The sequence below is a fragment of the Bubalus bubalis genome, chromosome 3 (assembly GCF_019923935.1).
Source record: "Bubalus bubalis isolate 160015118507 breed Murrah chromosome 3, NDDB_SH_1, whole genome shotgun sequence".
In the NCBI taxonomy this organism is placed as follows: domain Eukaryota; kingdom Metazoa; phylum Chordata; class Mammalia; order Artiodactyla; family Bovidae; genus Bubalus; species Bubalus bubalis.
Genome location: NC_059159.1, coordinates 35395880 through 35411739, shown reverse-complemented (window position 1 = coordinate 35411739; position 15860 = coordinate 35395880). Strand labels below are relative to the sequence as shown.

The 15860-nt window shown below is 50.8% G+C and overlaps 1 protein-coding gene across 1 annotated transcript; it reads left to right on the top strand.

Annotated features, from left to right (window-relative positions):
• The first annotated feature begins 2545 nt into the window (after positions 1–2545).
• ALOX15B (arachidonate 15-lipoxygenase type B) lies at positions 2546–12502 on the top strand. The gene is made up of 14 exons (XM_006062889.4): positions 2546–2825; positions 2911–3133; positions 3430–3511; positions 6150–6272; positions 6548–6651; positions 7890–8062; positions 8295–8441; positions 8540–8743; positions 9773–9859; positions 10011–10180; positions 10360–10481; positions 10579–10679; positions 10759–10929; positions 11313–12502. Exons 1-14 carry the CDS (start codon positions 2679–2681, stop codon positions 11490–11492), a joined length of 2034 nt encoding a protein of 677 aa, XP_006062951.1. The 5' UTR covers positions 2546–2678; the 3' UTR covers positions 11493–12502.
• The last annotated feature ends 3358 nt before the right edge of the window (positions 12503–15860 follow it).

Genomic DNA, 15860 nt, shown 5'->3' with positions numbered 1-15860 from the left:
AGGAAGCATCACTACAAACAAAGCTAGTGGAGGTGATGGAATTCCAGTTGAGCTATTTCAAATCCTCAAAGCTTCCCAGGTGATTCTAATATGCTGTCAATCTTGAGAACAACTGCCCCCAAGGCATGTTTGTGTTGTTGGGAATGAGGCAAGGAAACTGATGTGGGAGGAGAAGTGCTAATCTCAGAATTAAAATCCTGGACAAGAGAAAGAAGCAGGATCCAGAGCACAAGTGGGGACAGGACCCCAGGCTCTCACAGATACAAAAAGCCGGAGGTTAACAGGTTCAACAACAGAAAATTCTAACCAGAACTGACTTTAGCAATTCACTTGGCTACTGTAACTGAAGTATTCAGCAGCAGTCAGTCAGTTCACTTGCTCAGTTGTGTCCAACTCTTTGCAACCCCATGGACTGCAGCATGCCAGGCTTCCCTGTTCATCACCAACTCCTGGAGCTTCCTCAAACTCATGTCCATTGAGTCGATGATGCCATCCAACCATCTCATCCACTGTCATCCCCTTCTCCTCCTGCCTTCAATCTTTCCCAGCATCAGGGTCTTTTCCAGTGAGTTGGTTGTTCTCATCATCAGGTGGCCAAAGTATTGGAGTTTCAGCTTCAGCATCAGTCCTTCCAATGAATATTCAGGACTGATCTCCTTTAGGATGGACTGGTTGGATCTCCTTGAAGTCCAAGGGACTCTCAAGAGTCTTCTTCAACACCACAGTTCAAAAGCATCAGTTCTTCGGCCCTCAGCTTTCTTTATAGTCCAACTCTTACATCCATACATGATCACTGGAAAACCCATAGCTTTGACTAGACGGACCTTTGTTGACAAAGTAATGTCTCTGCTTTTGAATACGCTGTCTAGGTTGGTCATAGCTTTTCTTCCAAGGAGCAAGCGTCTTTTAATTTCATGGCTGCAGTCACCATCTGCAGTGATTTTGGAGCCCAAGGAAATTAAGTCTCTCACTGTTTCCACTGTTTCCCCATCTATTTCCCATGAAGTGATGGGACTGGATGCCATGATCTTAGTTTTCTGAATATTGAGCTTTAAGCCAACTTTTTCACTCTTCTCTTTCACTTTCATCAAGAGGCTCTTTAGTTCTTCTTCACTTTCTGCCTTAAGGGTGTTGTCATCTGCATATCTGAGATTATTGATATTTCTCCCAGCAATCTTGATTTCAGCTTGTGCTTCATCCAGCCCAGCGTTGCTCATGATGTACTCTGCATATAAGTTAAATAAACAGGGTGACAATATACAGCCTCAATGTACTCCTTTTCCTATTTGGAATCAGCCTGTTGTTCCATGTCCAGTTCTACCTGTTGCTTCTTGACCTGCATACAGGTTTCTTAGGAGGCAGGTCAGGTGGTCTGGTATTCCCATCTCTTGAAGAATTTTCCACAGTTTATTGTGATCCACACAGTCAAAGGCTTTGGCACAGTCAATAAAGCAGAAGTAGATGTTTTTCTGGAATTCTCTTGCTTTTTCAATGATCCAACGGATGTTGGCAATTTGATCTCTGGTTTCTCTGCCTTTTCTAAAATCAGCTTGAACATCTGGAAGTTCACGGTTCACGTATTGCTGAAGCCTGGCTTGGAGAATTTAGAGCATTACTTTACTAGCATGTGAAATAATCGCAATTGTGCGGTAGTTTGAGCATTCTTTGGCATTGCCTTTCTTCAGTACTGAGAGTCATTTGTAAGAGTTGGTCATCTTGAAACCAGCTCTCCTTTCATGCCATATCCTCCAATATTGCCCTATTTCTCTGCCTCCCCCTTCAAAGAAAAAATTTATCAAAAAAAAAATCCTCCTCCCTGTTTCTACTTTCTTAACTTTTTGTAATTTTGCAAGTTTAGGAAACCAGATAAGATGCACACAGGAAAATAAAATGAATGCAAACATTTCGCAGTAGACCACATCATTTGGTTCTAGTTCAACCTTCTTCTGATTCCCCCCCAAATTTCCCAGAGCTAAGAGAATGTAACTGTTGCCTGCTTCAAGGCAGGCAACTGCTCCTGCTTCAGCAGAAATATACAGAAAACAACAAAAGGTAACAGAATGGGGAACAATGGATAGATCTAGTGGGGATTTAGGCATGGAGAAATGCAACAGGTTGATCTTCTAAGTTATTCTGGATAAAACAAACATTGGCTTTTGCCCCCTCCCCAAACTCCACTAAAATGGCAGAAAATGGATTCCACCCCTCTCCCCCGGCCTCTTGCCCCGCATACAGGATCTTAAGTTTCCTGATCAGGGATTGAACCCGTGTCCCCTGCATTGGAAGTGCCAATCTTAACCACTGGATCGCCAGGGAATTTCTCTGCATAGCTTTTCAAGGCTAAGAAGGCAAAGAAACAAAGAGGTGGACAAACGAACCCCTGAGCTCCACTGGATCCCAATTCCCTCTGGCCCTGCCCATCACTGAAAGGGTCTGTCTCCCAGACCTCAGTCCCTGCACGTCCCAGGGCGGACCAGCAGACACAGCGGCTTGCCTCTCTCCCTGCCTCTCAGCCACGCCCTCTCTGCCCTGGGCCGGGGATTGCTTTTTAAGGCGGTGATAGGCCCCACGGGAACTCAGAGTTGCCTGGCCAGGGTGCGGAGGTGCATGTCCCTGGGGGTGAGCAACTGGGCTCTGCAGTCCGATCAGCAGGACAGAGCCAGATTCCGGCTGTCCCCATGGCCAAGTTCAGGGTGAGGGTATCCACCGGAGAGGCCTTCGGGGCCGGTACGTGGGACAAAATGTCTGTCAGCATCGTGGGGACCCGAGGAGAGACCCCACCACTGCCCCTGGACCATCTCGGCAAAGAGTTCAACGCGGGCGCCGTGAGTGCTTGGGAGGTAGGGGTGGGGGCGGAGGAGGGAGTAGGAGGGACGACCCTCTAGGACACTAAACGTCTCCTCCCCACAGGAGGACGACTTCGAGGTGACGCCCCCCGAGGACGTGGGCCGGGTGCTGCTGGTGCGCGTCCACAAGGCGCTCCCAGCGCGATCCCGGCCCCTCGCGCCCTCGGCCGGGGACGCCTGGTTCTGCCGCTGGCTCCAGCTCACGCCTCACGGGGCCCCGCCGCTCTGCTTCCCCTGCTACCAGTGGCTGGAGGGCGAGGGGAGCCTGGTGCTGCGGGAGGGGACAGGTGACGGGCACACAGGAAAGGGGGGGTGGGGTGGCTGGTGTGTTGGAGAAAAGGGCAAGGGAGGATCGGAGAGATGAACCGGTGTCGCTAAGGCGGAGGGACAGGGGCACAGGGTTGGGGGGCGGGGCGGGAAGGGGAGGTTGGGGGAAGGGGGAGGTGGCAGTCTAGAGTGGGAGAAGCCATCCTTCTGCGGGCAAGGGACCTTGTAAGGGGTGAATCAAATGGAGGGGGGAGTAGCTGAGGCCAAGGGTCGGGGGCTTTCTCTGCCCTCCTCACCTGCTCCACTCCTCCCACAGCGAAGATCTCCTGGGAAGATCACCACCCCACTCTCCAGCAACAGCGCAGGGAGGAGCTGCAGGCCAGGCGGGAGACCTACCGGTGAGGAGGGGGCTTCTGCGTGGAGAGGGGGTGGAGATAGGTTGCCTGCGCGGACCAGGGTCAGCCCTTTCCCGCCGGTGATGGTGTCTCCATTTGGTCCTCTGTCCTTTCCGAACACAGCATCACCAGGATCTCCTTAGAAATGCAGATACTCAGAACCTCCTCAGACCTCCCGAATCAGATATGGAGGGAGGAGGGCGGCAATACTGGTGTTTTTTAATGAAGCTATGGTAGATGTAAAATATTATATTAGTTTTTGGTATACAGCATAGTGATTCAGGTTGTTTCTAGATTATATTCCATTATAGGTTATTACAGGACTTCCCAGATGGCTCAGATGGTATAGAATCTGCCCGCAGTGCTGGAGACCCGGGGTCCGATGCTGGGTTGGGAAGATCCCCTGAAGAAGGGAAAGGTTACCCTCTCCAATATTCTTGCCTAGAGAATCCCATGGACAGAGGAGCCTGGCGGGCTATAGTCTACAGGGTCTCAAAGACATGACTGAACGACTAAGCACACACACACACACACACACACACACACACACACACACAGGTTCCAGGCATAATTTTTTATGTGATACAGTAAATCTTTGTTGCCAGCGATACTGTATTAAGGAGATTTTCAGGTGACTCATGCCCACTAAACCTTGAAACCTACTGCTGTCAATGCCTTAATCTTGCTGACATCTTTCTTCCCCTGGGGCTTTTTCAAACATCAACATGTTGTGTTCTCCTGGAAATAGGGGCAGAACCAGAAATATGTCACCCCAACCCCCAGGAAACTCATCCTCCAGGGTGGGCAAGGGATGGGAGGGAGCTCTTTCTCTGCTCTGGGCTCAACATTGTTGGAGGTCAGCTGGGATAGCTGAGTCCTAGAGGGCCCCCTGGCAGAAGGTGGAGGGCTGCAGAAGGGACTGGAGCCTCTGGGGTCTCCTGAGGCAGAAAGCCAGGGACCCCACTCAGGAGCAGGTTTTCAAAAGGTCATGATCTGGCCAACCGGGCTGTGTCTGAAGCCCGGGCTGCAGGCTTTTGCTTCAGGTCTCTGGGGGCACAGCAGCTGCAGGCTCATTTGGCTGCTGGTGCTTCCACATGTGTTGTGAATTATATCCCTGAGAAAACCATGAGGCCCAATCTGCCAGCAATGGCCCCAGGTGAGAGAACAGATGGAGACAGCTGTGTCCATGGAGTGAAGGAGTGCTTTCTTCCTTTCTTGGCAAAACAAAGACACAAGAGTCAGGAGATGCAGGGTCTGCCTCGGTGCAGGGCAGGAGATGTAAAAGGTTAGGCAAATTCTTTAACCTTTCTAATCCTTATTTTCTCCTGCAAAAGAAGCTAAGAATACCAGTCTGATCTGTGTTTTTAGGAAGAACAAATGAGAAAATGGTTATGAATACAGCTTGTCAGCTGCTAAGCCCTGCCCAAATGTATAGACTGTTGTTCATAATGTCCCTCAGTTACCTCTGCTCCCGGTGGCTACACCTTCAATACTCAGAGCAAGGTCTCAGATCCACAGAGTCAGCAACACCTGGGAGCTCGTTAGAAATGCAGGGTCTTGGGTCCACCCATCCCAGACCTACTAAATGAAAATCTGCATTTTACCAAGATCCCTGGGCGAATTAAATTTTTGTGCATTGAAGTTTGAGAAGTAGGGTTTGGCCACCACTTAGTGGCAGTGTACTTTAATTACAAATTGATCTTTGAAGGTGCCTGTTCGAACCCAAGGCAATGACTGAATGAACTTAAGAATGAACAAGGGAAGGAATGAAAGGACGACTGGCTGGGGTCGACTCAGCTTTGCAGGGACATGATTTTACCATTTCACCCAAAGATCTCAGGCTGTGTTGCTGCTGGATAAAGGGATTTAGAGATGCTTTAGGCCAGACCAGAGGAAATTTCTAGGTTCCCTCAAGCTACAGAGGCTGAAGTGTCTCTCCATGGGATGCCTGCCAAACGCAATTGATGCCTTCACACACTCCCACCTTCAGGACAGTGTCCCCTCTGCAATGCATCTCTGTTGGTCGGGAGTTTTGCAAAAACAAAAACAGACTCCAACTAGCAGACAGAAAAAAAAAAAAAAAAAAAAAGGAATGTGTCAACAGAGATATTCACAGAAGTGAGGGCTGGAAGTGTAGCCAAATCTCAGGGGCCAGAAACAAGGTGAGTCTCTTCCCTGTCCCTCGAGCCCCCAAATGCTTCTCTCTCCTGCTTCACTTTTCTCTCTGCAGAACAGCTTTCTTTGTTCCCAGGCCACATAATGGGAAATGGCTGTAACTAATAGTCCTGATGTTTACATGTTATAACCCAGATACCCAGAGAGAGAGAGAGAGAGAGAGAGAGAGAGATGTCCCCAGGTCCAGCCCCAATCTCTAATTCCCCAAGAAGGATTCTGATTGGCCCCTCTCTGGCCAGATGCCCAACCCTGGACCAATCAATGGACCAAGGGAGGAGTCTCCCAGGGAACATGGCAGCTCTCCCTGCAGCATTGAGGGTGGAGGGGAAAAGCAGAGCCCAGAAAGACTCCTGCCTGTGGAAAGGGGCTGGCCCTGATCAGGGCCTTGAAGAGTCTGCCACCCCCATCCCTTGTCAGTGGGTTCTCTGAGGCTTCTTGCTGACTGCCTTCTGGCTCTTCCCTCCAGGTGGAAGACTTACATCCCAGGCTGGCCTCGGTGCCTCGACGAGGAGACCGTAAAAAACCTGAACCTCAACATCAAATATTCTGTGGCCAAGAACACCACCTTCTACCTGCGAGGCGGCTCTGCGTGAGGACAAACCCCTTCTCCTGTCCATGGGTCTCAGATGCCCTAGGACCCCTGCCTTCTGCCCTCCCCACCATCAGGAATATGGGTCACATGACCCTGCCCAGGGCAAGGCCTCTACTCACCACCTATTCCCCCAGGGTGATGGCAGCCTTGGGGTAGTGACTGCCTTGGGCCCCAGAAGCTGGTTTGGAATCCCAGGAAGGATAAGCCTAGCTGACAAGGGAGGGTCTCCCAGGGCCTCTTGCCTCCCCCACCTGACCCCTCACATCTGGCAGGTTGGCTGAGCTGAAACTCAAAGGGCTGCTGGACCGCAAGGGGCTCTGGAAGAGTCTGAAGGAAATGAGACGGGTGTTCAACTTCCGGAAGACTCCAGCTGTAGGTGAGGGCTGCAGACCTCTTCCCTGCGGCATCAGCTCTTGCTAACAGGAATCTCAGAAAACCAAGCCCCAGTCCACTGTGTGATCCTCATTGAGCCTTATTTTCTCCCCAGACACAAAAGAGGATGTGTATTGGGGGCATCTCTGACCTTCTAATGCCTTTTAATCCATCAGACGCTTTTTGGCTACTACACACCAGACAGTGTCTTAGGGGCTGTGGACACAGTCCTTGTCCCCCCAGAGCTTCCAGTTGAGCAGGCAAAAAGCAAAATAGGCTCAAAAGTAAATCAAGAGGTTCACTTGTGAAGCCTGCACATCGCGGCTCCAGTGAGAGTGTGTAAGGGGCAGCTATCTTGGTCCAGCTAGGGAGTGACCCACAGAGGTGACTTTAGGCTGAGTCAAAACTTGAGACCTCAAAGTTGGGTAGGTGTCAACAGTGCTGGGCGTGGTGTAAGGGAGCAGAGGGTGCTTCAGGTTCGGGGGGTGGTGCAGGTGAAGCCCCTGAAGATGGAAGGAGCAGAGACCTCCTAGGGGCAGAAGATGCTGCTGTGGCCAAAGAGTATTGATCCAGGGCAAGAAGATAGGAGGCGAAGCAGGGGAGGTGTCTGGGCCCCCAGATGTGCAGAACTGCAGAGGCCATGGTAGGAGCTCGGGCCTTTCCTATATGCAGTGGGAAGTTTCAACCAGCTACCTGTTGGGGAATGTGTGGCCAGTTGTGCCACAGGGGATGGGCTGTCTGGACAGAAGTGGAAGCAGGACAGGACATGAGGCTCTGGTCGTGGTCAGCAGAGGATGGAAACCTCAGCAAGGCAGTGCTGAGTGGATGGGTGGACCAGGAGCTACTGAGGATGGAGAATGAACAGGACTTGATGGGAGGAGGATGCGGGGAGCTGCTCTGCCCCAGGTAATCTGGTGCATGGAGGGGCCATTCCTGGGAAGCCAGGCAATGGGGCGGGGCCTGGGCTGGAGCCGGAGCCCATGTTCAGCCTCAGATGTGCTGTGCTTGAGTCACAGAGGTGGGGATGGCAGGGAGGTGGTAGGCCAGGTGGTCTGGGGACGAAGATATGCTGCTTGGGTGAACTGAAGCCAAGGGGTCAGAGGAGGTCACCCTAAGAAAGGTACAGAGCGAGAAGAGAGGGGCACACAGGACGGACCCAAGAGAAACTCCATCATGGTGCCTAGGGGGCAGTCCCCCGGGGGCTGGGGTGACCAGTCCCATCTCCCCTGCCCCTCCCCACAGAATACGTGTTTGAGCACTGGCAGGAGGACGCCTTCTTTGCCTACCAGTTCCTGAATGGCCTCAACCCCGTCCTGATCCGACGCTGCCACCACCTCCCCAAGAACTTCCCTGTCACCGATGCCATGGTGGCCCCGGTGTTGGGCCCTGGAACGAGCCTGCAGGCCGAGCTGGAGGTGAGGGGCAGGGGGTCCCAGCCCTGCACACCCCCATCTCAGTCCTTCAGGCCCATCCCTACCAAAAAGGAACCGTACTCACATTGGTTAAGGACCTACGGTGCACGGTGTGCCAAGAACACCCTCTCTCATGTACACTCTACTCCTAGCCCCGCATCCTCTCCCAAATTCCCATACTCTCCACCTGCAGAGAGCCAGATGGCAGCCCAGGCTCCTCTGATCTCTCCCGCAGAAGGGGTCTCTGTTCCTGGTGGATTACGGCCTCCTCGCTGGTGTCCGCACCAATGTCATCAATGGGAGGCCTCAGTTCTCCACGGCCCCAATGACCCTGCTATACCAGCGTCCCGGCCGTGGACCCCTTCTGCCGCTCGCCATCCAGGTCAGCAGCTGGCAGGTGGCAGGGAAGGGGTGGAGAGTGGTCTGACTGAGAGTGGGCAGACACTCAAGGCTGCCTCTCCCCACCGACCCCTACTACAGCTCAGCCAGACTCCTGGGCCCAACAGCCCCATCTTTCTGCCCAGTGATGACAAGTGGGACTGGCTGCTGGCCAAGACATGGGTGCGCAATGCCGAGTTCTCCATCCACGAGGCCCTCACACACCTGTTACAGGCACACCTGGTGCCCGAGGTCTTCGCCTTGGCTACGCTGCGCCAGCTGCCCCACTGCCACCCCCTCTTCAAGGTCAGTGGCTCAGCAAGATGGCCCAGACTGTGCCCCAAGCCTGTGGGTCCCTGCGCCTGGGCCTGCCCCTCGGGGTGCCTCATCCATGAAGCCTGTCCCTACATGGCCCTGTCCTTCCAGGCCAGGATGCTAAGCCCCCATCCTGCCTCAGTAGCAACTCCCTGCACAACTGCCCCAAAGGGCTGCTTTCCGACAAGCCCTAAGCTGGTGTAGGGTGATAGGGACTGGGGATAGAGGAAGGACCGCATGTGACAGCAGGTTGTGCCCCAGAGAGATTCCCTTCTAGGGGAGCTCAGTCCAACAGCTGTCACAGGAGCCCAGCTCCTAGGAAAGGAGAGACCTGGGGCAGACAGATGCCAAAGTGAGAACATGGCCAGCAGGTTTTCTGCAGATCGGTGCAGAGATGGGAAGCCCTGAGAGAGAGACTGGTGTCTCTAAGGTGGGCTTTGCTAAGCCATCAGATGGCCCAGATTCATCCCCTCCAGGGGCCTGGAGCATCTCCTCTGTCAGTGTGATGGGTCCACAGCTGCTGAGACTTTCTGATTCTTCCTTAGACAGTCCCCTAGATCCTGGATGCAGGCCCTACCCTGTCCTCTTCAATCCAGGCTGATTCTGACAATCTGCAGCTCCCAGGGCCTGGCACTCAGTGGTGGGCTCTAGGGGATGGTTCCGCATTGCCAGGCCCACAGGCCCTGGTTTTCATGGTGCTTTGCCTACCCAGGGGTCAGAAAATCACAGGATGCTGGAGCTGCAGGGATTCACAGAGCTCATCCAGATGAGCCCTCTCATTTGCCCAGTGATCTGATACCCAGAGAGAGGAACACACATGGTCAAGGTCACAGAAAAGGATGCTGGTGGATCTCGGCCCCCATCACTGGGCCTAGAGCCCTGATCTCTGTACCAGGCAGCCTCTCCTGTCACTGTCATCTCTTTACATGAGTGATTTACAGGACCGGGTGCCTCTGTGAAGCAAGACGTGGGACCAGAGATACTCAGGTTTTACCCAGCTCTCTTCTCTGGCCCTTACAGCTGCTGATCCCTCACACTCGGTACACCTTGCATATCAACACGCTGGCCCGACAACGGCTCATTGCCCCTGGGCAGGTGGTGGACAGGGTAAGGACTGCTTTAGGGAGAATGTGGGTGGGCTAGTCCTTCAGTATGAAGACTCTGAGATCCTGGGGTGGGAGTGGCCCTGTCTCCCCACACAGTATTACCTCCTGCTTTTGGGGCAAGGGCTGTGGTAACCAGGAGTCCAATCTCCCAGTCCACAGGCCTTGGCATTGGAGGCTTCTCTGAGCTGATACAGAAGAACATGAAACAGCTGAACTATTCTGCCCTGTGTCTGCCTGATGATATCCGGGCCCGAGGAGTTGAAGACATCCCGGACTACTACTACCGGGATGATGGGATGCAGATCTGGGGTGCAGTGGAGCGGTGAGGGATCCAGCCTCAGAGAGCTTCAGCCTTGGGGGCAGGGAGGAAGGAGAAGGAAGGCTCACAGAGGTGCCCACCAGGAGGAGGGATGGACATTAACAGCACCAGGACTGGGCAGGGGCGCTTCTCAGGGATGGTTGGGGTTGACAGCTGGGACGGCAACCCCATGCACCTTGCAGCTTTGTCTCCGAAATGATCGGCATCTACTACCTGAGTGATGAGTCTGTCCGCGATGACAGTGAACTCCAGGCCTGGGTGTGGGAGATCTTCTCCGAGGGCTTCCTAGGCCGGGAGAGCTCAGGTAGGGGGACCTCAGTTCTTAGGTCCTACCCTCAGACCTCTGCAGCATTGTCCTCAGGACCCTTACAGCCCCATTCCCAGCCCAGCTCTCCCTGCAGGTCTACCCTCCACCCTGGGGACGCGGGAAGCCCTGATACAGTACGTCACCATGGTGATATTCAACTGTTCAGCCAAGCATTCAGCTGTCAGTGCAGGGCAGGTGAGAAGGGTCAACGTCGGGGGGCAGGATTGGGGAGGAGGATGGGCTCCTAACTTCACTCTGCCCTCTTGACTGTCAGTTTGACTTTGCTGCCTGGATGCCCAACCTGCCACCCAGCATGCAGCTGCCACCGCCCACCTCCAAAGGCCAGGCCAGGCTGGAGGGCTTCTTAGCCACCCTCCCACCAGTCAATGCCACGTGTGATGTGGTCATTGCCCTCTGGCTGCTGAGCAAGGAGCCTGGAGACCGAGTGAGTGTGGGGCTGGGAACCTGGCTGGGCCAGCCCTGGGGTAAGGGAGGCGATGCTGTTTACCCTTCCTGACCCAGATCCTACTCTGTCACACACCCCACGGAGCCTTCCCAGGGGGACACATGGGCCCTGGACATCTCACAAGGAGGGCCAAATGAGATGATGCAGAGTCACCCTTCACTGCAAGGGAAACGTGTGATAAGTTCCAGGGTGGCCAGGCCCCCTGACTTGAGCCTTCAACCTCAGAGCTGCCCACAGTAATCGTCACTGTTCAGGGGAAGGTGGCTCAATCAGAGGCTGCTTCAGGTCCCGCTGGATGGATGGCTAAGGCAGGTCGCAGCTGCATAGCAGCCCCTTCACCCACCCTTGTGTTTGGTTCCCAGAGGCCTCTGGGCACCTACCCGGACGAGTACTTCACCGAGGAGGCCCCGCGCAGGAGCATCGCTGCCTTCCAGAGCCGCCTGGCTGAGATCTCGCGAGACATCCAAGAACGAAACCGCAGCCTGGCACTACCCTACCCCTACCTGGACCCCCCCCTCATTGAGAATAGCGTCTCCATCTAACTGCCCTGGGGAACAGGGCCCCATGGGGGCATCGCTGTAGGCTACCTGCCACCCAGAGAAAAGGACTCCCCAGAAAATCAGGCCCCCCTATGCCTCTCCTAGGGCAACAGCCTGGTACAACTAACCCCCCAACACACACATGGCGAAACAAAAACAAAGCAAAAACAAAACCCCAGAGAACAGAACCTCATTGGAGGGCACCATTGTGCCTTTTGAAGACTCTAAGCCTCAAAGTGCCTACGCACCTGCAGCCCCCTGGAAGGGTTCCATGGGGGGAACACAGTCCTGCCCCTGGTCCCACTGACCACAGCTGACTGGACCAATGGTCACCTGACTCAAGGGCAGCCCTCCTGAAGACTGTCTGCCTGAAAACTGCCAGAGAAGTTGATAGTGACCTGTGGTCACAACTTTGAAAGGAACAACCCACTGAGAAAGGGCCACAGGAAGCAAGGCAGGAGGACATACTGCCCAGGACAAGCAGGCAGTGCCCACATCCACTTTCTAAATAAACATGCCCCAAAGTTGGACAAAAGCCTTGCATATAATAAAACAGTTTCCACTTCTGGAGACTTAGGCGATATCATATTATTCATCATACACTGCCTTCTACATTCAATCTTCAGTGACAGAATTCCAACATTTCATATACATTCTTCTAGTTTTCTTTTTTCTTGTTCTGATTCAGTGAACATCCATTAAGGCCAAAAATGTGTCCCCTTGAATTCACCTGATGATTTCCATCTCTGTCTCACAGTGTAGGCAATAGAGCTCTGGTTTTTTCAGTTTCCCTAATTTTTATAAAACACTGTAGACAGATACAATATATATTGGAATAATTGCACAAACATGGCCACTGAAATAAATAGAACAATGCTTCAGAAAGGGGAATGCTGCCCAGGTCACAGAACTGGAACTGTTCATTCTTTATTGAGATTCAGTGCAGCCCAAAATGATTCAGATACAGCTGTCAAGCTTCTTTTGTTTAAAACAATTCCTGCAAACTCAAGCAATAAAGGAATTTGTGAAAAAGAAACCGAGTGTTTTGAGGGACTGGAGAATGGGTTAAACACAGTAGGAGTTAAACTCAGTTAGGAAGGACCAGAAACTGGAAACTCTAGGCACAAGAACCAGCGGACCCTGTCCTCAGGCACTGCCACAGGATGACGAAGCTCCTCCTACTTTTTGTCCTGGGCTCAGTGTTCAAACTCCAGGAGGAAGAATCTGCGCTCAACAAATATCTACTTCCCCGTGTTTCCCAGCCTACCTTTCAGTTAGGTTGCAGTCACGTGATCAATTCTGGCCAATGGACTGTGAGAGGAGTGATGTAGGAGGGACATCCAAGATGAAGCTGGCATGCCGCCTCCATCGTTCATTTGCCCTTGAGGCTACCGTGGAGGCATGTTTCAGAACTCCTGAGCCCTGTCCTTCCCTCTGTCACTAGATTGTAAGCTCTCAAGGACAGGGTTCGTAACTGCTCCCCACACTGTAGGTGCTCAGGAGGTGTTGAATGGAGGAATTAATACATGCATGATTCCTAAAACCCTCCAATGTCCTTTTTCATTTACCTGTTTGTCCTCTCAACTAGACCATGAACTTCTGGAAGGTGGGAGTCATGGAAAGGGAAAAGAGGAAGGATTGTATGGTGGAAGGTCCCCAAAGCTGGGGGAGAGCCCAGCTTACCTCCTTCCACTCCTTGTCTAGTGTTCCAAAATAGGGTGGAGTGCGTCACCAGAGATTGTCATTGTTCAGTCACGCAGTCGTGTCTGACTCTTTGTGACCCCATGGACTGCAGCACACCAGGATTCCCTGTCCTTCACTATCTCCTGGAGTTTGCTGAAACTCAAGTCCATTGAGTCAGTGATGCCATCCAACCATCTCATCCTCTGTCTCCCTCTTCTCCTCCTGCCCTCAATCTTTCCCAACATCAGGGTTTTTTCCAGTGAATCAGTTCTTCTTATCAGGTGTCCAAAGTACTGGAGTATCAGCTTCAGCATCAGTCCCTCCAGTGAATATTCAGGGTTGATTTCCTTTAGGATTGACTGGTTTGATCTCCTTGCTGTCCTAGGGACTCTCAAGAGTCTTTTTCAGGATAATAACTTAAAAGCATCAATTCTTTGGCACTCAGCCTTCTTTATAGTCCAGCTCTCACATCCGTACATGACTATTAGAAAAACCATAGCTTTGAGTATATGGACCTTTGAATACATTGTCTAGATTTGTCATAGCTTTTCTTCCAAGGAGCAAGCATCTTTTAATTTTGTGGCTGCAATCACTGTCCACAGTGATTTTGGAGCCCAAGAAAATAAAATCTGTCACTGTTTCCACTCCCCCCCCATCTGTTTGTCATGAAGTGATGGGACCATGATAATAATTTTTTTAATGTTGAGTTTTAAGCATAGAGAAGGATAAAGCCCTGGGTAGGTGGAGGTAGAAACAGATGCAACACTATAAGACATTAGCACAGAAGGAGGATAATGAGACAGTGCAGACACAAGGGTTGTGGGACATAAAAAGTAAAGGCAAGGAACCAAAGGTGTGGATGGGTGTGAGAGGTCAAGGGTCACAGGTGTGAAGCCACAGGGCCCTGGTGAAACAGTTGACAGTGTAGCTTTGGAGGATAACTCTTTAAGTCTCAAACTTCAAAATCTAATGTTTACAAGATGTTCTATGCAATATTACTAATAATAGGAAAAAACTTTTAGAAATTTAGGAAACAATCCAACTAAGAAAAATAATGTAGCTAGTAACAATTCAATCCTCAAATGCTGATACGGAAAAAACATCCATGATATATTGCTATGTAGGTGGAAAATTACTTGCACAATGATTATCATGGTATGGTCTCTCTGATGGTAAAAAAAAAAAAAAAAAAAAAAACCCAAGTAGTGGGATTCTACAACAGGGCCATGATGAGGCATAAGGGAATGGGGACTTTACACTGAGAGTGGAGGCGGGAGATGGGGTGGGGGGAAATCCCAGAAAAAGAGAGCTATTTGCCTGATATATCCACAGGAACAGCCTTATTAAGAAAAAAAAAATGTATATATATATATCCATGGGACTTCCCTGGTGGCACAGTGGATAAGAATCCATCTGCCAGTGCAGGAGACACAGGTTCGATCCCTGCTCCAGGAAGATTCCACATGCTGCAGAGCAACTAAGCCCATGCACCACAACTACTGAGCCTGCGCTCTAGAGCCCACAAGCCACAACTACTGAGTCCACATGCCACAACTACTGAAGCCGGAGCTCCCAGAGCCTGTGCTCTGCAACAAGAGAAGCCACCACAATGAGAGGCCCAAGCACCGCAGGGAAGAGTAGCCCCCGCTCTCGGCAACTAGAGAGAGCTTGCGCGCAGCCAAAAATAAATAAATCTCAAAAAAGAAAAAAATATCCAAAACTGATCAACAGAACAACTGCCTGTCCTTTCAAGGATAGTTTTCTAGAAGAATGTATCATTGCTTGATTTTGCTAGTCCATGTAAAGTTCACATAACTTGTGTCTGGTAGAGAGGCAAATGATTTCTGTTCGGTAAAATAAGATAACCCCAAAGGAGGTAGTTTATCACCATGTAGGACAATAGCTAGTTTGGTATCTCACTCAGCAATTTTATACTTAACATCCTTTATAAAATTGCCTGCAAATAGCAGCTCCTCAACTGTTCATGGAACCAGCATTACCACTTTGATGAGTTGAATGATTTTGTGCCATTCAGCTTTGATTTATGTTCACTCTAATTTGTATGAATCATGGTTTTAATTTTTTTTTTCGAGTATAAGAGAACTATTTTTTTTAACAAGAAAACTAATTTTATTTTATTGATTAAAAGTAAGTATTACAGTAATCTCATAACAATTTATATTGAGCTATCATGACGAGGTAGAATTCAAATGTTTAAAAATATAGTATATTTTAATTAAAATTGCTACTGATAAGAGAAACACACCTACTAATTTTTTTTTATGGGTCATGATGCTTATTTTTTATTTTATTTTATTTTTAAACTTTACATAATTGTATTAGTTTTGCCAAATATCAAAATTAATCCGCCACAGGTATACATGTGTTCCCCACCCTGAACCCTCCTCCCTCCTCCCTCCCCATACCATCCCTCTAGGTCGTCCCAGTGTACCAGCCCCAAGCATCCAGTATCGTGCATCGAACCTGGACTGCAACTCGTTTCATACATGATATTTTACATGTTTCAATGCCATTCTCCCAAATCTTCTCACCCTCTCCCTCTCCCACAGAGTCCATAAGACTGTTCTATACATCAGTGTCTCTTTTGCTGTCTCGTACACAGGGTTATTGTTACCATCTGTCTAAATTCCATATATATGCGTTAGTATACTGTATTGGTGTTTTTCT